We start from the raw sequence: 24,017 nt of genomic DNA, 5'->3' as shown, positions 1-24,017 counted from the left end.
CGTGGTGTGTCGTTCAAAGCGTGTGTGTGTGTGTATGTGTGTGTGTGTGTGTGTGTGTGTGTGTGTGTGTGTGTGTGTGTGTGTGTGTGTGTGTGTGTGTGTGTGTGTGAAAGTAAATTGCTGAGAATCCAGAGTTCTAAACACAAGGCTTGAATGTGTAATCTTGTAAGGCCTAAAGTGATGAATACAAAGAACACTCTGACGTCGCTTGTTATGTTACTGGTGTACTTGCAAAGAGCGCGCGCAGTTATCGTTATCTTGATAAGATGTTAATAGCTAAGACTGATTGATTCTTGAGTTTGTATGGCCTTTGAACTCGGACTTGAACTCGCCCCAGCGAGAGAGTCAGATAGAGTCATAAAACTTAAGATGCTAAGGAGCCGGTAGAATGTTCTTCAAGTCATGAATGTTACCTTTGGGGTGCATCGTGAAAGTGTTTATTGCCCCTGATAACTTTCTCATTCTCAGAAGTAGATTCCACTGTGTGACTATAATTATACAAGAGATAAAAACGACCAATTTTTCATGAACTGATAAAAACGCGCTTTTGATCATGGGCCGTGCTTCAATTAATTACGACCATTTGCAATTTTTTAAGGAAGAACTGCACCGAATGACTGTTTACGCCTGGTCCATTTCAGTTATGTTAAAATGTATTACTTACGGTCACACGACCCCTGATTTTACATGGCTAAAATAATTTAGATACACAAATAATAACCTGTATTTATACAACCTGTCTGCTATTGTATTCGTAACACTAATTAGCCGAAATATTAATAAAACAAATATATGTAACACAAATATCCCCCAATTGAAATGCAGGTCTACAAATATACCAATAAAAAAACCACCCAACCAAATTGTGTGTTACCCGACTTTTGAAAATATTAGTGCAAACAAGAGTCATTACTTATTGATACCTTTGTAATTTGCATATCAGCTTCTTTTTAATAAATATATCCTTCAAACAGCATATTGTGGCATTACATTTGGCAATCGCAATTATCAATGACTGATTACAAACCAGCATATTATATGTGTATTCGCTCTTCAATAAATTAACGCTTGCAAGGTTTAAACAAGATTGTAACCAATGATATAGTCATTAAACAACAAGTCAAACAATTAGGGCACAAAACCAAGCAAGAGTTCAATTAATTACCACATGGTGTTTTTTTCTTCGTTCTTTTCTCACTCTAACCTGGGGTTGAGCAGCGACTGATTATATAACAATCAGCACAGCTTTTAATATTGTTGCTTTGTAATTGAAACTGCTGACTGACCTATTAGGATAGCGCGAAACAAATGATCTGTGACTGTCTCGGGCATATATCCGGTAAGCCGGAAGTATTATACGTTTGCAATAATGTCTGATGATAACCGATATGACCATGTTGATTGTTATTAATACTTTTTATACGCGGGAACGCCACCTTAACAACCAATTAAATCGTCGTTCTCTCTCTCTCTCTCTCTCTCTCTCTCTCTCTCTCTCTCTCTCTCTCTCTCTCTCTCTCTCTCTCTCTCTCTATTTTGTTTCACACAAGATTCCTACTTTGACCACTTTAAACAGAAGTAATCGATTTTAGAAGAAACAGTAATAAAGAGTTCATGTCAATAAAAGTGCATGGTGGATATTATATGGCGCGGTTGTGATAGATACATCTGTAACTGACAATTTCTGTGTGTAATGGGTGACAGAAAAGTCATCTATTCTAAAAGCCAGCGTAGGTGTTTCACTGAGTCCCTATATATAATTATATTATTATACAGTCTGCAGTCGATGTCCCACTTGCACACCCCCCCCCTCCACCCTTTCCTCCCCCTTCCTCCCCCATCCCCCGCCGGTTCAGTGAGACGGAACCCCAGCAGCTTTTCTCTATCGATCTCTGGCATGCAGCAGACTGCGTGTCGCTTGCTGAATTCTCCCTGAGTTCGTGTGGACTGGTCTCACGTCTGCCCTTTCAGAGTCACGGAAGCATCTCTATATATATTTGAAGTGATTCACTTCAGACTGAACTTCAATTAATTAAGACAAACTCGGTTCTGAGTAAGTTCCTGTATATTTTGAGTGAACTGCTCTAACAATATATGGATATGTAATAGGTAAATTGCCTTGCTTTGTTAGTAAATGTACCAACAGTCCAGCCAAGAAAGTGGATAAATAGAAAAGTCCGGGCGGGGATGTAGCTCAGTCGGTAGCGCGCTGGATTTCAGTGTATCCAGTTGGCCGCTGTCAGCGTGAGTTCGTCCCCACGTTCGGCGAGAGATTTATTTCTCAGAGTCAACTTTGTGTGCAGACTCTCCTCGGTGTCCGAACACCCCCGTGTGTACACGCAAGCACAAGACCAAGTGCGCACGAAAAAGATCCTGTAATCCATGTCAGAGTTCGGTGGGTTATAGAAACACGAACATACCCAGCATGCTTCCTCCGAAAACGGCGTATGGCTGCCTAAATGGCGGGGTAAAAAACGGTCATACACGTAATATTCCACTCGTGCAAAAAACACGAGTGTACGTGGGAGTTTCAGCCCACGAACGCAGAAGAAGAAGAAGAAGAAGAAAAGTCCATACATAGCACAATTAATAAAATTAGTAACTAAAATACACAAGTGAAAAAGTATATACAAGTATACATGTTAGAAAACAAATAAACGAATAAATACTGAAATAAATAAATAAAGGACTGTTTGGTTTCATCAAGATTTGTATTACTGTGCTTTTGTAAATTAAACTATTTTGAGTACCGGCCTCCAACCTGCATACTCCATTCTTTCTCCTTCTTGCTCCCATTTATTCCCGTGTTTTTCCTTAAAATACTCTGATGGTTTGATTTTCTGGGCAAGCACTTTCTTTGATCAATCGAACTAGATAGAGGCTGGCTCATTCAATCTCGTTGAGAGAGAGAGAGAGAGAGAGAGAGAGAGAGAGAGAGAGAGAGAGAGAGAGAGAGAGAGAGAGAGAGAGAGAGAGAGAGAGAGAGAGAGAGGGGGGGGGGGAGATGTAGCCTAAGAGGTCAGAGATGTAGGAGAGCGACCCAGATAGGCCAAACTGCGAGAAAGAGAGAGAGAGAGAGAGAGAGAGAGAGAGAGGTCCGTGCACATAGAGCACGACGGTATAGCACCGCGATGCGGCACGCCATGCATACCGGGCAGACGAGACGGAAAGAACTTGTCTTTTTCCACAAAAACGCAACAGGAACGCTCGTGTCTCAGAACCTCCGATGCTCGGACGACACCCCCGGCAGAGGCCATTAATTATTCATGCTTTATTTAACTGCCATGTCCCTGCTGCTCTGACAGCCTCTTCCCGATCGAAGCCGTTTGTGATTTGGTATGGCGGTGTCACGTGACACGACTGTCGTGTCGTGGCTACCGAGACTGACTGATGCTTTCCTGTTGCGGTTCTCGGCTAGCCTGGCCAAGGGATGCTGAGCTGTTTTTAGATGCTCGGCAACTATGACCAATGAAAACATGTTCCGGCAGACCTTTCTGCGGATCATGTTCTTTGTTTAGATTGTTTTTAACGAGTTTTTGTCTCCAAATAGTCTTAAAAAAAAATACAATAACGTACCTGTATTCATAGCTTCGCTTTACCCAATAATTTTGTTTTTTACTAGTACTTTTTTCGGTCATTTAGGGCAGTCAGTGTGCTGTTTTATCAATTGTTTGGAGCATGCAGCCTGTATTTGTTGTCATGATTATTGAATTTCTTGTTGTCTCCATAACTGCGCTCAAGGGTTAGATTGTGAAGTTCCAAATAGATTAAATTAACAAGTCGCGTAAGGCGAAAATACAATATTTAGTCAAGTAGCTGTCGAACTCACAGAATGAAACTGAACGCAATGCCATTTTTCAGCAAGACCGTATACTCGTAGCATCGTCAGTCCACCGCTCATGGCAAAGCCAGTGAAATTGACAAGAAGAGCGGGGTAGTAGTTGCGCTAAGAAGGATAGCACGCTTTTCTGTACCTCTCTTTGTTTTAACTTTCTGAGCGTGTTTTTAATCCAAACATATCATATCTATATGTTTTTGGAATCAGGAACCAACAAGGAATAAGATGAAAGTGTTTTTAAATTGATTTGGACAATTTAATTTTGATAATAATTTTTATATATTTAATTTTCAGAGCTTGTTTTTAATCCGAATATAACATATTTATATGTTTTTGGAATCAGCAAATGATGGAGAATAAGATCAACGTAAATTTGGATCGTTTTATAAATTTTTATTTTTTTTTACAATTTTCAGATTTTTAATGACCAAAGTCATTAATTAATTTTTAAGCCACCAAGCTGAAATGCAATACCGAACCCCGGGCTTCGTCGAAGATTACTTGACCAAAATTTCAACCAATTTGGTTGAAAAATGAGGGCGTGACAGTGCCGCCTCAACTTTCACGAAAAGCCGGATATGACGTCATCAAAGACATTTATCAAAAAAATGAAAAAAACGTTCGGGGATTTCATACCCAGGAACTCTCATGTCAAATTTCATAAAGATCGGTCCAGTAGTTTAGTCTGAATCGCTCTACACACACACACACACAGACACACACACACACGCACACACGCACATACACCACGACCCTCGTTTCGATTCCCCCTCGATGTTAAAATATTTAGTCAAAACTTGACTAAATATAAAAACAAAAAAATAAAAGGGATTTTGTGTGCTTACACAGCGGTTGCTTCCCTATACCAAACCAAACTCACACAATGTTAACATAGTGAAGTGGATTTAATTTTTTTACACGGAAACAAACGATCAGAGCAAACGATCTTTCAAAATTAAAAAAAGAAGGGAACAAAAGAATTGACCATAATTATTGGTTTGCACTTGAAATTTGGCAGTCGATGCTAAAATGAATATTTTCGTCAAACGTTCACATGCAATAGTATACTGTTTACAGTACATGCTTAATAAACATTTCCTTGAAGAGTCTTACCGTCACTTTTGTTTTTGATGTTGTCATTTTGGACATTACATGTTTTATAATCGCTGGAACAAAAGAAGCGCCGGCCAAAACCTATGTAATATTTCCTTTGTACAGCTGAAATAGTTGTGTACATCCTTTTTTTAGTTGATTCCTGTGCATGTAGGCATGGACTCTCTTGTTAAGACTAATAACCGTCTATGCAATCGTCATTTTTTTTTTTTTTACATTGGAGGATTTGAAAGCTGTTCAGAAATGAATCAATGATTTTTAGCACAATTTTTCTCTTGTTTATCAATTTTCTCTCTCTTTTTTTCTCGTTTATTGTGACGAAAGTGTAGAATGATTAACATCCGGTTGGCTTGAAAAGTAAGCGAAGCTACACATTTTATCAACGACAAAGTGACAAATTACACGGACAGCAGTAAACCGAACTGTTTATGAGTATACACGTATTTGAATTAGATCGAAAGAGAATGTGCACGTGGAAAGAGAGAAACAATGTGTGATTTAACAACTGTTTGCTGAAGCGGCACATGTGTGCGCCAGTACGTGAAGCGTTTTATGACCCATCGGTGATGATTGTCCAATTAACACCTTATTGTAAACTGCACATAAACAGGCCCTGGGATATCCCGCTTCTATGATATATTGCAACTAATATCTATAAAAAGTTAGCGGGTATTTGCTATTCGGGAACGGTTATTTCAGTCCCTTGGTCACTTTTCTCCCTTGCTAAATCATCGTCTTCCCAGTTGTTTAAACGGTCGCACCCCTTTCCTTACTTATATTTTGTCAATCTTGCTATTGTTATTCTATAATATATTGCAACTTATCTGGGTTTTTTTCTTTTTTCTTAATTTTGCGGGTATTTTCAATTGGGGAACGGTTATTTCCCTTGGTCACTTTTTTCACCTTGAATAAGCCTATTATAGTATCTAATTTTCAGTTGTTAAACGGTTGCATCCCTACTTCAAATCTTGTTGACATTATTGCTATCTTCATGTTGCAGACGGATGTTCCCAGTGTTTCGCTGCTCAGTAACCGGCCTGGACCCTAGCGCCATGTACACTTTCCTGCTGGACTTTGTCCAAGTGGACAGTCATAGGTGGAAGTATGTGAACGGAGACTGGGTACCCGGGGGGAAGGCCGAGCCCGCTGTCCCCAACTGTGTGTACATCCACCCGGATTCGCCCAACTTCGGCGCCCACTGGATGAAGGAAGCTGTGTCATTCTCCAAGGTCAAACTGACCAACAAGATGAACGGAGGAGGACAGGTGAGTGGTCGTTTTCTGTTTGTTCTCTCAATGATTTAAATTGAATTTGTTTTCCATATTTTCTTAATTATATAACACAATAAATGACAACATCATTTTATTCAATTTTATTGTATGTGTTTATATTTTATTTAATGATTCTTTTTAAGTTATTTTGTTCACTCTATTTCATCTTTTTTTCTGTTTTGATCTATTTGATTTTATTTTATGTTATTTTTTTTAATGTTTTTTTCTATTCTATTTTTATTACATTTTGCTTGCTTCATGCTGATGTTTATTCAACTTTGTTTTACTATGTTAAACATTATTTTACCCAGTTTCAATATATTCTTTGCTTTGTAATCTTTTGTCTTGGTTTTGGCAAGTCTGTAATTGTATTTGTTGGCCAGCTTTGTTTGTTAGTTTTGTGAGATTTGTTTGGTTTTGTCCCTTTCTTTATACTTTGTTTTGTGCTTTTTGTTTTTACTCCCGCAAGACAGTATGCTGTTTTCTTTTGTAATGTGTTGTGTGGGTTGCTCTGCTATATAATCCTTTTTTCTTCTCTTTGTTTGGTTGTCTATGTTCCTGTCAAGGGGAATAATAGAGGTGACACAATCTTGAAAGAAACCTTTAATTTTCAAGAGTTATGCTGTGTTTTGTTCTTGTTATCCTATGTTTTTTCATTTGTTGGTTGGATGGTTTGTTAGTTTGATTTGTTGAAACAGAATTGTTAATACAAATCTGAAGTATTTCCATAATTTGATTTTGTTTTGGTAAAAAGAGACTTGCATAGTACACCCTGATAAAAAGAGAAATGTGAGATTGCATATAAGATTCCGTTGAGTGACCGTATGACATTTGACTTCCATGGACACATTCTCAAACGGTTTCATCGTATAGTTTAAGGTCAGAATTGTTTGTCCGAGGGGATAACATTTAGAGTTACTTCCCGTTGTCCATCTGCGTGTGCTCTCTATCCCCCCTCCCCCCAATACTATAAATGAATAAAAGTTGATTTTATTATTATTTTATTTTTAATAAATTGTTCATGTTTTAACGAAAAAAGCACTACACTATTTGATAATCGGAATAAAGCGAATAAATGAATAAATACATAAGCACAAGATACAAATAAAAAAAAAAGATAAAAAAAGACAGATTTAGAAACTCTGACAGTTAAAAAGATAGTAAGACAGACTGAAAGTAATGCAAACTCTTGTGTAACTTATACTTCGTATGTTTTTAAACTCCAAAGTATACTCTAAATCAGTATGGAATTGGAATTATCATCAATTGACAGGCGAACAAAGCAGCCATCAAAACTGTACGCAGGTGATATATAGGCCTATATATAAATAAATAAATGCATTAAACTAGGGCAACGGGGTAAAAGTAATATGTGTTAGCATCCATTCATTGAATGTTTAATACGCATGGGTGCGTGATTTTAAAGAAATTCCTTGCTAAATATCAGCCAAACTAAATAAAGAGAAAAGCCAGAGCAGCCATCCTACTTTGTCAATGTTTTGAACTGAAGATCTTTTGATTTTTGTTTTCAATGGAAATCTAAACAACGAAGTGACTGTGGTAAGATGAACAAAGTTAAAAAACAAAGGAATACTGTACTCACCAATACAAGAACGGGACAAGACGATACGAATTTTCGCTTATGGAAGCTTCATCAGGAAAAACAAGAACACAAAAGACAACAAAAAGCAGACGCAACACGGAACGAACAAGGTTTGAAAGAAAATGGAGGGGAAACATGCAAAAAAGGGAAGGAACTCTAGGAACGGAAATGAATGAAAGGGGAGAGAAGTGGTTGGATGATGTCAAGGGCACAGGCATACTAGACTAAAAGTGATACACATTCATAAAAGGGGGGTGGGGGTGGGGACAGAGGAAATAAAAAAAAATAAAAAATAAAAATAAATAAATAAGAAAGGGGGTAGGGGGGGGGGAAACAAACGTACGCACGCACACGCACACATACACACACACACACACACACAACCAAACACATGAAATCACACATAAACACACACACACATTCACACTCGTACTGTAAATCCACAGTATGTTTGGGGAATACAAGTACATCACATTTTCGCATTCAAGCCATCAGGTGTGGATGTGCCCAGGAATGGAAACGTTACCCTCTTTTTAGCCGGCAACTTTCTTGTTATTGCTGCAGTTTGTCTCCGACTTACGTTTAAAACGCCCCATAAAGCAGCTAATGTTGCTTTCATATCCCGGGCGACCGACATGCGATATTGCTTTATGCATGTTCACTCCGCCATTGGCCGATACTGCTTTATATCACCCACCACGTCACTTTATTGGCCGTTAAAATCAGACTGATACGGTTGATATGCGGCTTGTCTGTCAGTGTGTGTGTGCAAAGCGATCCGTCTCATAAGCGCTCACGACCACACTGACTGCATGGCTGTGTACATGGTGGTCTCTCATGCGAGGCAGTCGCCAGTGTCTGGTGACGACAGTTTCACGCCTTCTCGCGCGCCGCACGTGCAGGTGGTCCTGGACAGTACCGAGGCGGACTAGCGCCAAAATTTATAATTTCAAAGATCTCACTTCATCTTTTTAATTTATATATATATATAAGCAGCTAATATTGCGTGTACAAGTATACCGTATGTGTGAACGACACTAGCTTGAAGAAGGGGCATTCAGTGTACTATGTTTTTGATGAATGTAACAGTGTACAGGCTGTGTGTGAAAGACCGATTCTGAAGGCAGCTGTGTACTGAATGTTTAATTTTGAGAAACTAGCGTAGGAAAAAGAAGCGATTTGGGCAATGTGTCTTTGCTGAAGGTAGCGCATTGTATTCTGGTAACACCACTTCTGCAGAATGATAAAAAAGCGGCTAGGTTCCCATCTTGTTGCAGAAATAAGCAGTACGTTTAGACTAAAAGTGAGAACAACACTGGTGTGAAGAAAAGGGATTAGCATACCATGTTGTTGCTGAAGACCGATACAAAAGCTCATATATACATTTCAGCAGCACAGTATACAGAGTAAGCAATGCTGATGAGGTGTTAGAGGAAGACAAAAATCACGACTCACATCCTACTTTACCCTACCCCTCCTCACCCAGCCACACAACGTGTCACAGGGCTTCACACTACCAGCAGCAATGCTGACATTTATTTTTCACACACCTTTGCGCACCTGGCCATGGCGGGAGTGCTTTCTTCCTGGGCAAAAAGAGGGAGTCAGATTGTTGCTAACTGGCGCTGCTGGCATGCCTGTCCCTTTCACTCCGCTAATTGTCCTTTGGCTAGGGGCGCTGGTGCTGTATGTGCGCGATGTTAGGTAGGTAGGGCAACTTCCTCTCTGCTTGTTTTGGGCCTCTCTTTTTCTTTGAGACCATCGATGTTTTTTGTGGCGTTGGAGAAGGCAAAGCGCGTTTCATTAACTCTCAGCTCCATTTTGTAAGGGTGGTTTTTCTTTCTTTGTGTCTGGGTGGTATGTGATTGTTAGTCATCAGGGCTCCAGTTGTCGCTCTTCTAATGTCTTTGTATGCATAATGTACTACTTATCCCTTTAGAGGTACACCAGTGGTAAATGGTTGAGGCAGATATGATGATTGGGGTGATGTCTGTGAGAGTGGCTGTTGGTCTGACTTTACTTGGTCCAACGTTCCAGTAGCTGCGTTTTTGTGAAATCAGGAGACAGGTTTCAAATGACTCGACTGTCAAATACTTGACTACCTTCAAGTGCATTGAAACAGTACCCATAATTATTGTGTTACTTCAATGGTACCTGCGAAGAAAAGAACATTTTGGGAACAGCCACAAATGTCCCTAGATTGCCGCAGGTGGCCTGTTATGATAGGTAAGTTTTCGCCAAGACAATAGACAAAGGGACAATATAATGTGTCCTTTTCTCGGTAGTAAGGCCTGAAATGATAGCAGCTACCACTGTACATTGGGGCAGTAAGGCTGAGGTGAACGTCCTCAGTCGATGATCTTCAGCGATGGCAAGATTTTAACCCATTGCTCGGAGGGTCAAAAGTTGTTAGAGGAGGGTCATTGTGACCTGGGTCAGGTTGAACTTCAGGAACACGGCAGTCATTGTTTTACAGATAGTGAGATACGGTCAAGTTGACTCTGGTGTTGACCAGGCCCGGGGCAAAGGCGTGATGATGAGCAATGCTGACCATGCGGTCAGTACACACGGTCAGTGGACGCCCTGTCACCGTTCTGTTGGTCAGCCGTCGTGTCTGGCATATCTTGTGCCACCCCCAGTGTCACCAGAACACGTCCCCAAATCCCTCCCCCACCTCGACCCTCACCCCAACCATGCAACCCGCTATTACTGCTCAATGCAAGGGGTCAAATTACACCGAGATTTAAGCGTTCTGAACGTAGACAACAGGAAATGCATATAAGCTATTGGAAACCGGTCACCTGGCACCTCAGAGGTTAAGTAGACTTGAAATGACATAACGACTTTCCTTTGACAGTATTATCAAGACGATGAAAAGTCGCTTGATCGTGTCATTGTTTTGTCTGTGCAAGGAGACTGGTTCCACATAGCTCTCATGATGTCTATAATTAGACGCTTACTTCCCTTTGTTACTTGCCCTTGTCTTCAGCCCTCTGCCTCAGATGATTATGATTTTTGCTCCGTGGAATCGACTGTTCACAAACAGACTTTGAGGAGATAGACATAAGCAATGATTTTTTTCCTTCCAACTTATGTGTCATTCAGGGTCACATTACAGACTAAATGTGACCCTCCACCACGAAATGAGTCGCATGTCACCTTTGCATGATTTTCATATTTTTACATTTTCCTATGTTTTTTTATGCTCTATCCAATGGTGAAAACCGTTTTAGAAAAGAGCAAAAACTGTTTGAGTTATAAGCCTGTGACTAAGGTGACCCTCACACTGTTACCAGACACTCCCCGGACTTATATTTAGCCTAACGCAGAACCGCGCGAGGTGACATGCGACTCATTTCGTGGTGGAGGGTCACAAATGCGGAGTTGTCGATGGAAGAAGAGATCCGAAAGGTATAGGTGCAATCGTAAGGTCTCCCTAGAGGAAGCCATACTCAGAAGTGAAGAACAGGGCATCACTGATTTGTGAATGAGAAGTCTTGAGAAAGGAACCCTTCCTTCTCCCCTCCTCGTCCCCCACTCCCTTCCATCCTTTTGCGAGACCTCATTCTCTTCTATTCATTCTGTGTATCGGAGCTGGTGACACTGGCTGAGAGACACAGCATGCATGTTTCCCCGTGTGTGGTTAGGAGAAGACCGCCATAGAGGGGCTGGGGGAGGTGAACAGGGATGAGGGAAAGCAAGCAGTCAATATGCCGTGTGCTAACTGACCAGCAGGCCATGGCTAACAATCAATGAAGAGGGCCAGGTGTTGATGTGCCAATCAAAGCCCCCTCACAGTTAACTCACTGAGGTCCCCCCAGCTTTCAGGGTGTCGCGCTATTTAGCCAGACGTGCTTCCCCAGCTGCGGCAACCATGCTAGGAACGCGGGTTTAAATCTCTGCATGAAATGTCTGAGGAGCCTCCGCTGTCCTTTCGCTGGCCGTGGTCCGGCTCTGGCCGATTTAGCGGACGTTCCAGCCTGCTTTGGGGGACGTGAGGGAAGGTGAGGGATCGGTCTGCGCTACCTCTTTCATCATCTTAGTACCCCCTCGCCCCTTTTCCCAAGCCCTTGCTTCGCGAGTCGTGTCGCCAGTTTCCTATTCCTCTGCGTTTTCAGTATCAAACATATTTTGTCTTTAGAAAAATAAAAAATAGTTTCCAACATTTAAACACTCCTTCCGGCTTCGTCTGCCGCCACCCTCCCAATCATTCCTTGTTTGTTCAGAACTTGCTGTTCCTCCTGCTAAATATATCACGACGTTGCGTTTTTCGGTTCAAGTTTTCGTACAGGGTGTCTTATTTTCTAGCAAGATCAGATTGCAAGATTTTCCATGATTTCACTTCATCCTTGTGTATAAAAGATTAATCAACCACTCAGTCCATCAATTTGTGTTCTCTCCCAGCTTATCCACCGGACCTGTCATTGCTTGCACGTTCACCGCAAATGCAGGAGTCTTACTATACGTGTTTAGCGGAACAGAGACTATAAACACGAATTTAAAGACAAGATAGGAGGCGGAAAAGTTCACCCGTGGCGCTAGTAAGAGTCCATAGGTGCGCTTGCGTCTTGACCTAAGAGAGACGTTCAAACAATCGCGTTGGTCGAGTCTAAAGGAAGCGAGAAATTTTTAGTGCCAATAAAGCGATGCCAAGAACCTCCGCACAGTTATTTTCCGACTTGGCCGTCGAGAGGTTTGATCATATTTAAGTGATCGTGTATGCCCGACTAGGAGGTCTTTGATGTTAGGGGTTAGTTGGTAATATGTTCACAGGTGTTTACGAACTTGTTTTTGCTCAGTTAACAAAAGATTACGAACCGTAGAGATGATTCATTCTTGCATTTTAGTTTGTCAGAAGAACAGCGGTGACATCGACTTTTCTGGCATCAAAATGGTACCTGCAGAAGAAATATCAGCAACAGGAAAAGCTGCCATTACTAATAACGATAACAACAAAAGCAACGAAAACTAAAACATATCAAGATAACGAAAATAACACAGCCTTCCCAAATTATGTAGACATGTAATACCCTTTCCCATATTTAAAATAACCTTCGAGCGAATGGCTGCGCAATATGTGTGTAAGTTTACTTTTTACCCTAATATTTTCCTCCTGCCTTTGAAGGCTTGCAGTTTGAAGTTTTGTTAATCCACCCCATGAAGAAACGGCGGCGCGCGCGCCAACACAGGGGGTTTATTTTTATTTTTAATTACTCGTTTGAAGATGGAGACTTCAGTGTGCTTTGCCACCCACGGCCGAGAGGGCGGTTTAAAGAAATAATTTCCCTCCGCAAGTGGGGACTATAGCTGAGAGTGACTCACAAACGGTACCAGCAATACCGTACCACCATGGCTTCATTTCAGCGCCAGGGATATCCCACAAAGACAGAATCTCCCCTCAGTCAATATTAAACCTGCCTTTTCATGGAACATAAACCGGGTAGCCCGGACACCCACAACGCTTTGGCGGGCTCACACTTGAGGGCCTTTGTTCCTCCCGTTTATGTTCATCTCGTAATCAGTTCTTGCCCGTCTCCCAGGCTTTGATGTGAGTCGAGAAGGGCGACGCGAGCACTCTCATCCTATTCATGGCTTTCTTAGAGCCTGTAGCACATCTGAGGGCTGGCCAGGCCGCCTCAAACGGCGGAGGACAACTCCGAGGCCTGACTGACGAGAGCGCGACAAGCAAAAGCAGAAATATTGTTGTTGACACATTGCTAAGTATACTTCCCCTTCCCTTTGGTGGACCGGCAGGGGAAAAAAAGAGTCCTTGATTGGCAGGGCAAAAACATTACTTTTAAAAGATAAGGGCGTCATACCCTCCTCCCCTTACAACTTGTTGGAATACTGTAAATACTGTACATTATCTTTACAGAGGATCGTAGCAGGGAGAGTGATCAGTAATATCTAGCTTTCTTTATTGCGAAAAAATTCGAGGAAGATTTACAACCGAGATTATCCGATTTTTCCCCGTCGAAAAATGAATCGGAATGTCTCTCGATCGAGTTGTACTGGAGGAAGTACATAATTATTTTGTGAGATCCTTACTAAGAAAGCTAGTCACTTTGTGCCGTACGTACTATACTGAAGAAATAGTCAAACTTGAAATGTCCGGATATTTACATCTCTCAGTACATTTGGTGAATAGCTGAACCATGCAAGTGCTATCTAGTTTTCTGCTCATATGAAGTTTTCCAACAAGTTCTGTTTATATTGTCATGTATACACTGCATCTTTAAGAGTTATAGCAGTGACTTGTGCTACACGCTGTAAACTATGTTTACTTGAAACTTCAAAGCTGTAAAAATAGAATAGGCATTTATCTCTTTTCACTCTCGGCTTTGGTTGTTCGCGCTTTGAGCTTTTGTCGATTTGAATTACACTGAGAAGCGACGCCTTCCCTTTCGCTGTCCTTCCCCCGTTGCTCCTTTGGGTTTTTCGTCTCTCTTTAACTCTCTCTTTCACTGCCCCCCCCTCCCACACACACACACGCATACTCACACACGCACATACACTCACACACACACACACACACTCACACACTCACACACACACTCTCACACACACACACACACACACACCTCAGTCTCACACACACACACACTCACACACACACACTCACACACACACACACCCACACACCCACACCCACATTGTCTCTCCCCCACGGCCTCCCCCTTACATTCCCCCTCCCCCATGCCCCCCACCCCCGACTATGATTAAACTTTTGAAACATTGAACAGCGAGCAAGAAGCAAGCAGACAGACATTTTTTTCCCAAGCTGTCAAACATGCCCATGCCGGAAAGCTGCAGCAGGAGAAGTAGTGTTGAGGTGCTAAATGCTGTTTTAATTTTCGCTGATTCTTGTGCCGTGTGTGTTTGTGCTGGCCGCGCACTGTTGACTGGGCGAAGAATGGAGGATTATGGAGGATTTGCCGAGCTGACAACCACTGAACAAACACAGCCTGTCTGTCATCATAGCCCGATAGATCCTTGGTTTGGGGCCTGCAACTCGGCGACAAAACTGAGACAAAAACTTGTGGGGGTGGGATGGGGTGGGGTGGGGGGGTAGGGGGTTAGTGGTTGGGGGGTAGGGGGTTCGTGGTTGGGGGTGGGAGAGAGGAGGGGTGCAGTGCAATGCGCATTTTATGAATAGTTTTATTGTTTATTTTATTTTCATAATCAGATTCAGTTACACAAAAAAGAAGTCAGTCGTCGGCGTAATGTTTTTGGGTTCCAACATATACGGATCTTGCCATCGTGCATGGTGTTTTTGTGAGACTGTGGGCCTAAAGGAAAGGAGTCGGTTTTTTCTTCTTCTTAAATCTTGGCAAGCATACCCCAGACCCCAGGCGCTAATCTATGTTTATCATTGATGTGGCCTTTGTCGATATCCCCTACATTGATATTTTTTCTCTCGAAGCTGAACTGATCACCAAAGTCTAAAACTGATTGATTTCACCAATATGACGACATTCAGTCTCAAATACACGGGCAGTGAGTGAGGCAGGCAGAAAGATGTAGAAAAATGGTGGTAAGGTGGGGTGGAGGTCTCTAGTGAGGATGAGGGTGTGGGGGTGTGAGAATAGAGTGGGAGGGGCAGTGTCCCCTCCGTTCCCGTAGCGGGACAGTCTTGTCAGAGCGGTGTGAAACGCGCCTTTCACAGTCCCCAGTTGGCAGCGACACAAGGGGACTACATAAATCAACGGCTTTTTGCTGATAACCGCGACCTGTAGGGTTGAGCCACCCAGCTCTTCCGCTCAAGCCTGGGTAAAGCCAGATAGAGCAATGCACATAATCTACCCGGGTTACTGCACCGTCGCTACCCCTCGAAAGGTATCGAACAATCCCCACCCCTTTCACCCCCTACCCCTACAAAAAAAGTAAATAAATACAAATTCAAATAAAACAAGTCGCGTAAGGCAAAATAACAACATTTAGTCAAGCTGTCGAACTCACAGAATGAAACTAAACGCACTGCATTTTTTCACCAAGACCGCATACTCGTAGTTTCGTCAGGCCACCGCTCGTGACAAAGGCAGTGAAATCGACAAGCCAGAATAGTGCGGTAATGGTCGCGCTGAGCAGGATAACACGCTTTTCTGTATCTCTATTCTTTTTAGCGTACTGAGTTTGTTTTTAATCCAAACATATCATATCTATATGTTTTTGGAATCAGGGACCGACAAGAAATAAGATAAAATTGTTTCTAAATCGATTTCGGACAATTAATTTTAATCATTATTTTCATATTTTTAATTTTCAGAGCTTGTTTGTAATCCAAATATAACATATGTATATGTTTTTGGAATCAGAAAATGACGAAGAATAAGGTGAAATTGTTTTTGGATCGTTTAAAAAACAAATAATTTTAATGACAAGTTTCCGATTTTTAATGACCAAATTCATTAATTATTTTTTAAGCCACCAAGCTGAAATGCAATACCAAAGTCCGGCCTTTGTTGAAGATTGCTTTGCCAAATTTTCAATCAATTTAATTGAAAAATGAGGGTGTGACAGTGCCGCCTCAACTTTCACAAAAATCCGGATATGACGTCATCAAAGACATTTATGGAAATTTTTTTAAAAAGTCTGGGGATATCATTCCCAAAAACTCTCATGTCAAATTTCATAAAGGTTGGTCTAGTAGTTTTAGTCACCTGGCTGGCTATAGTGGAAAGGTTACTTTTGGTGGTCACATTAGATATTATGTTTTTTGGAAAGTTCGTTTTATTTGCAGCCACAGTTCGGTAAACGACAAATGGCTAAACCCAACCACCTAAGAATGAGAAGCGTTTTTGTAACATGACCCATATTCTGCAAAAATGCAGCCATGACGCAGGGGGTAAGTTACAAAAAACCGTCATGTACCGCTTGACTGCATACGGATATAAGCAAGTTATACCTCAAACGAAAGCTAAAGATTTTTGCCATCAGACAGCAAGTAAAATGCCTAATTCGTATACACAGTTTTATTTTTAACAACATCTGTATAACATGCGGACGACAAAACAGGAAATGCCATTTTCTCAATCGATATGTATAGCTAACTGAACGCCTGGTTGAAACCGCAATCAAAAACATCTTGAAAATTGTTTATTCTCACAGCTAGAATTATTTTACATCAACAATTGTTAATTTACCGAGGAAAACAACAGTCACATAAGATACATAATGGATGATTTTGAATCAACTCCGAAAACCGAACCGGGTCGAAGCAAAAAAGAGTTTACACATACACAGGCTTGAAAAAGAATAATTTGGTTCAATCTGTTATATTTTTACCCATAACGTTAAAGATCAGCTTAATATAAAAGGAAAGTGATCATTGTAAAAGGATTTTGCTATCGCAAAATAATTCAACTTCCGGTTTTACCTCATGGCGTCCATAATATTATCAATTTATTACATAGTGTGCATTTGTCAGAAATTATACTAAATGTAAGAAGCGATCTTAAAGTGAAAGTAACGTTTAATAAAAGTATGCGCATTTATTTATTGATTGATATATGACTAAAATAATGGACATGTAATTTAAACGTACAAAACAACATTTTGTACACTACCTCTCTAAAAAAAACGCGACTATGACCGACCGATATGTATGTGTAAATTAGGTCATTGTTAGTGATGAAAATGGGTTTTCTTTAAAAGATAACACGCAAACTGTGAAGTTCAAGCCCATAAATGATTTTAGTACGACTTCTTCAAAACAGGTCTGTTTTTCACTCCACCAGTTTCAGTTTTAATAAAATATATGTGTAGCTCTCATTTTCAAAAAAAACTTATCTGCAATTCACTTAACCAAATACACAATGAACCCAGAAGGTATTAGAGTGAGACACTTTACAGTGAAATATGTTATGATTCCCCTTATTTCAAAATATATGCATTTTAATTGGCAGACACGATTCACGTCGTTAGTACGTGTCCTCTAGTGAGGCAACCGTTAGCATTTTTTGTCGTAAAAATTGACATTTTTAAACATAAATCATGGACAAAAAACTAACTCTACAAAAAGTGCAGGTTTTCTTGGTATAGTCAGTTAAAGCATCTTAAAATTCAAGAAATTGTGCAATTACGTGTATGTATTTGAAATGGCAGAAAATATTGAATGAAAGTGATTTTTGACTGATTGAAACCCTACCCCCACTAACAGAATGTGCCCTGAGATTAGGGGTGTTAGTTGAAGATGAATGAATAATGGCTATGGTTTTCCCCTAAAGTATTCAAAACCTAAACATATACATAGGCAAGATGTTCTACATTAACACAATTAACTTTTTAAACATATACATATGTTTAGTACACGATACTTCCGGTTTTTCTACCGGATGACTTATACATTTAGGGGGTAAACACCTTATCGTAGAAAAAGCTTTATTTTCAAAAAGTGCAAGTAATTATTAAAAATCATACATAATATTTATATATTGGAGTTAATTTTCCTTCCAAAGTCATTTGTTTCAAGTGGCAGACAATGTCAGTTGGAGAGTTACATGTACGTAAAGTGTATAACTGTTGTCTGTGATTAGTGCATTGTGTACTCATTGGCACCATTTGATCCTAAATGCTAAACGATGTCGTGATCATACCACAGTTTTAGGATAATTTACATCGCATCGATTACTAAATTGATGGTAGAATTTCACTGATAAATTCTATTTCCGGTAGCGCCAGTGCCGTTATCTGAGATAGTAACGTTTTACATGGTTTCACGTTCAGTGGTGATGAACGTAACGTGTGGTTTAACAAAATTACTTGCACATACAATAGTGAAGTCTATCTGTGTGTCTTTGTTTGTGTGTTTGTCTATGTCTGTCTGTGTGTTCGTCTGTTTGTCTCTCCCTCTGTCTGTCTATCTCTTTCTCTCTGTGTCTTTGTCTGTCTGTCTGTGTGTCTCTCTCACTCTCACTCTCTCTCTCTCTCACTCTCTCTCACTCTCTCTCTTCTCTCTCTCTCTCTCTCTCTCTCTCTCTCTCTCACTCTCTCTCACTCTCTCTCTCTCTCTCTCTCTCTCTCTCTCTCTCTCTGCGAGGTAGGTGCACTTAAAGAGAAAGCAATACAGAAATAAATGCATTTCTCTACCAAGAATGAAGTTTGTCTGTCTGTGTGTTTGTGTGCGTGTTTTTTTGGTTGCGTAAGTGTTTCTCTATAAGCATCTCTACGTCTTTGTTTGCGTACATAAGTGCGTGCGTGCATGTGTGGGGGTTTCTGTGTCGGTTTGTCTCACTGTGTGTATGTCTGTCATTTTGTCGGTATGTTTGTGTATGTCTTTGTGTGTGTGTGTGTGTGTGTGTGTGTGTGTGTGTGTGTGTGTGTGTGTGTGTGTGTGTGTGTGTGTGTGTGCGTGCGTGCGTGCGCGCGCGCGCGCGTGTGTGTATGAGTGCGTGCGTATGAGTGCGTGCGTGTGTGTGTGTGTGTGTGTGTGATTGCAATTATTCCTCCTTTTTACATTTAGTCAAGTTTTGACTAAATGTTTTAACGTAGAGCGGGGAATCGAGACAAGGGTCGTGGTGTATGTGCGTGTGTGTGTCTCTGGGTGTGTGTGTGTGTGTGTGTGTGTGTGTGTGTGTGTGTGTGTGTGTGTAGAGCGATTTAGACTAAACTACTGGACCGATCTTTATGAAATTTGACATGAGAGTTCCTGGGTATGATATCCCCAGACGTTTTTTTCAGTTTTTTGATAAATATGTTTGATGACGTCATATCCGGCTTTTCGTGAAAGTTGAGGCGGCACTGTCACGCTCTTATTTTTCTACCAAATTGGTTGAAATTTTGGTCAAGTAATTTTCGACAAAGCCCAGACTTAGGTATTACATTTCAGTTTGGTGGCTTAAAAATTAATTGATGACTTTGGTCATTAAAAATCTGAAAATTGTAAAAAAAATATTTATTTTTATACAACGATCCAAATTTACGTTCATCGTATTGTCCATCATTTTCTGATTCCAAAAACATATCAATATGTTATATTTGGATTAAAAACAAGCTCTAAAAATTAAAAAATTAAAAATTATTATCAAAATTAAATTTTCGAAATCAATTTAAAAATACTTTCATCTTATTCCTTGTCGGTTCCTGATTCCAAAAACATATAGATATGACATGTTTGGATTAAAAACACGCTCAGAAAACGAAGAGAGGTACAGAAAAGCGTGCTATCCTTCTCAGCGCAACTACTACCCCGCTCTTCTTGTCAATTTCACAAAAACAAACAGATAATGACGTCATTGTAAGTGGCACAAACGTGTACATGAATGCCTTCCCTTTCGAATGATTTACAGTTATATAATTTCTGTCAAGCGGTTTAAGTTTTATGTCCGTTTTATGAACCCAACCCTCAAAACAAGAATAGTAACGCCAAAGAAGGAAAACATACACACAAACCAACGTTTTTCTCACCGGTGGTTTGGAATATTGCCCCAAAACTTTCGATTTAGTGTTGTGGTGTTAAAATCTATCAGAAAAAAGTGTTTGCTAACGTGACGCCAAAAAGTAACCAAAACGGTCCTTAGCCGACTGACTATTTACTCTGAATCGCTCTACACACACACACAGACAGACACAGACAGACAGACACACACACACACACACACACACACACACACACACACACACACACACACATACACCACGACCCACGTCTCGATTCCCCTTCTATGTTAAAACATTTAGTCAAAACTTGACTAAATGTAAAAAGAGAGAAAAAGCAGGCACAGTATAACTTATATTGATTTCTTTACATTTAAACAAATATGTTTCTTAATATATGTTTTTTTCTTCTCCATATTCTTTTAAGAAGAGAGATGTTTGGGTGTATGCATGCGTGGGTCAGTAATGCAACACGGCTGAGTAAAGCCAGATAATTTTGTACATAATTTGCACTCCACTCAACCTCCCACAAAAGGAAAAAAATCACTCACTAGGGTCGATGAAATCTCAAAGTATTTATAATCGTGGAGAATTTTCTTGCAAGTGTCAGAGAGTTTATTGTGGCATTTTTTGGTGTAAGGATGCCCACTACAGTGGACTGTCAGTTTCCACAGAGAGAGTAAGTCCTATACCCCCTGCCCCTTTCCAATATCTTTTTCATCTCATGACAAATCGTTATATAAATATATATACGACTAGTGTCTGTGTGTCTGTGTGTGTGTGTGTGTGTGTATCTGTCTGTGCGCGATGCACGGCCAAAGTTCTCGATGGATCTGCTTCAAATTTGGTGGGCATATTCAAGTAGACCCGGGACACGACACAACCTGGTCGATATTTCAACACGTGCTCTCAGCGCGCAGCGCGGAACCGATTTTGGTTCCACCTCAGCTATTTTGGTTCCACCTCAGCTTACCCGGGCCCCCATACCGACACACCATAGCCGCTACACCACATCACAACGCCAAAGTTCTCGGTGGATCTTTTTCAAATTTGGACACCGTATTCAGCTACACCCCGGACACAATATCATCGATGAGATATTTCAACACGTGCTCTCAGCGCGCAGCGCTGAACTCATTTTCGTTTTTGGGTTCATTTCACCATTATAAGTAACTCTTCCTTATCTTCTCCAGTGTTTGGCGTTTATCTCCCTTCCTTCGTGTGGCTTTCCCGTTCAGTTGTAAGTTACTACACTGCGCTGTCCACTGCGCTGAGCGTCTTCGGATATTCCCGGCGTTCTGTTACTGTTACCTATTTTTAGAAGGTCAACGCAGTGTACAGAACGTAAATTGGACCCGTAAATTATCCTCACTGTAAAAGTGCAAAGGTCGAATCAATTTATAGCCACGCGAAAAATACACTGTCATCTATCTCTCTATAGATACGGCTTCTCTGTGTTTGTGTGTGTGTGTGTGTAAGTGTGTGTGTCTCTATGTAATCAACACCTGTGCATTCTTCAGTTCTGTTTGTGATGTGGTCTGGCGGCTTTTGTGTAATTTTATGTACTGGCCTTCCTTTGAGAAGCCATAACTTGCTCAGTCCTGTTTGAGTGGAGTTCGCCTCCAAAGGTGATTAACACGGTTACATTCGTCGACAAGGATGGGACTCGACATGGTCAGGAATGGCATTATGGCCACTGAATCATTTTCGTGCTGTTCCCATTCCACGAATCTGGGAGGGACCTAAGCTTGGCGGGTCCATAGTTCGGACCCGGCGAAGCCGGCGTACGGCTCTAAGTACTTCTTCCCGGCGAAGCCGGCTACCCGGCGAAGCGGGTATTCATTCTAGTATAAATATATATTACTCTGTTATTATTCGAGCGTGTTATTTTCTCTCCAAATATATTTTCATAAAAATGTTTACAATTTTTTCTTCGCGTAGTTTGTCACCGTCAATTCACTTACTGGTAGTTTCTGTTCCGACAGGCATACCCGTATATACGCGTGTCGGAGGTGTCTGTGTGTATATAGGTGTTTGAGCTTCATACAGGTTATTACTTTTATTGGTGGGGGGATCAAAGTGAAAGTTTAGCCGTCCGCCGGTTTGTGAGCGAGTGTTGACGATTTATGAGTATAGGCTAAACCGGTGCTGGGCTAAACAAACCTCCCCCCTTCAGTCTAGCACCGCCGCCGGTACCTTCAAAGACCGGACGGTGTCGGAGCGGTCACCTCTTTACTGACTCTCGCACTTGGTGGGGATTATTGTATCGCTGCCTTGCAGACCCCCAATATGGATTATGCTAGTACTTGGTTCGGATTACGCCACTTTCTTCTGCTAATCTACTTCAGTGTCAGGAACTCTTTGCCTGCCAACCGTCAAGAATTTATGTCTGTCTCGAAGACTACATTTTACCGCGGCGTAGGTCTTTGAGCTTCGTGAAGAGTTGCTGGCCTTTCTGTGAATTAGGCTGTCATTTTCATAAAAGAACGAAAAATAACAACCCCAAAACCGTTCTTGCCTGTGGTTATGTTTGTGTTTTTATAGTTAGTCTTATTGGTTGTATGTTGCGTGTTGTATGGGCTCCGTGTACTTACCGTACATTTACACCTTTCTTTTTATATTGTTTTCTTTTTTGTCTCCTTATTTTTCTGCTTCTTTCATCATTTTATTTCAACTAGTATTCGTCTTCTTTTTTTTTTTGGGGGGGGGGGAGGGTGGTTAAACTCTGAGCTTTGCACATTTGAGATCTGTGGGCTTTGGCTTCGATTTGTGTGTGTGTGTAGTTCGATCTGCGGCGATGCATTTTAAGTCGGAAGTTTAAATGGAAGAGGGGAATAAAAATCACGATTTTATCATTTCAATGTGCAAAAATAGTTTGCAAAGCATCAGACAATATTGTTCTTAGCTACACTGGCTGAGTGCTTTTTCTGTTTGTGTATGCTTTGCTCTGAACTATCCGCATTGCCCCCTTCAATATGTTTTACCCTCGTGAGATGTTGCTGGGCATTTACGATCATTATTCGTGGCAAAACATTGCATCGCACATTAGAATGTTGAGAATGTTGGTTGAAATCAATACTTTTTCTGTCAGCTTCGAGACACTTTACATTTTACCGTTTTTGTGACACACCCTCAGAATCAATTTATCACAGTCGAACCTACCCTGGGGACCATCTGTTGATAACGATCACCTGTCTATATATAACGAACACCTATCTATATAACAACAATGCACCTGCGTTAAAGACCACGCCAAAGGATCCCCGAAATATTTTCTTCATTTTCTTGAATTACTAAATTATTTTATACGATGTATTTTCCAACCACAGGTGACCGTCAAACGTTTGACTTGTTTTCATGTCTGATAGAAGAAACACTCGTTATGTGTGCAGATCATGCTGAACTCGTTGCACAAGTACGAACCACGGCTACACATCATCAAGGTCAACCAGCGCAACCAGAAGAAGACGCTGCTCACCTACAGCTTCCCCGAGACACAGTTCATCGCCGTCACTGCCTATCAGAACGAAGAGGTGAGTGTGATATAATAAATATCGTACAGTAACTGTTCTGTATCGACCAATGGCAGCATAGTGGCGTCCAAAGTGAAAATGTCTGTCAAACTATCAGGAACTATTGGTATTTTTTTTCCAGACACTTCTGTATAGTGACCGTAGACTGGCAGCAGGGGTAGAAACCCGAAGGAAATATTAGTAGTGGGGTGCAGTTTTGTTCAAGATTGAGGGTGTTACGTGTTTGGTTTGACGTCATCCAGGTTTGCATTATAATACGATTTTCAGGCTGGCTTTTTAGGTGC

General features: G+C 41.0%; 1 protein-coding gene across 1 annotated transcript in view; it reads left to right on the top strand.

The window, feature by feature from the left end:
* Window positions 1–24,017, top strand: part of LOC138962448 (T-box transcription factor T-like) — a 40,298-nt gene that overhangs the window by 4,019 nt on the left and 12,262 nt on the right. Inside the window, exons 2-3 of the mRNA XM_070334260.1 lie at window positions 5,952–6,216; window positions 23,593–23,733. Coding sequence (XP_070190361.1) covers window positions 5,952–6,216; window positions 23,593–23,733 — 406 coding nt within the window. The remainder of the gene's footprint in view (window positions 1–5,951; window positions 6,217–23,592; window positions 23,734–24,017) is intronic.

The sequence above is a fragment of the Littorina saxatilis genome, linkage group LG3, assembly GCF_037325665.1.
Source record: "Littorina saxatilis isolate snail1 linkage group LG3, US_GU_Lsax_2.0, whole genome shotgun sequence".
Taxonomy (NCBI): domain Eukaryota; kingdom Metazoa; phylum Mollusca; class Gastropoda; order Littorinimorpha; family Littorinidae; genus Littorina; species Littorina saxatilis.
This window is presented reverse-complemented; position numbering and strand designations above follow the sequence as displayed.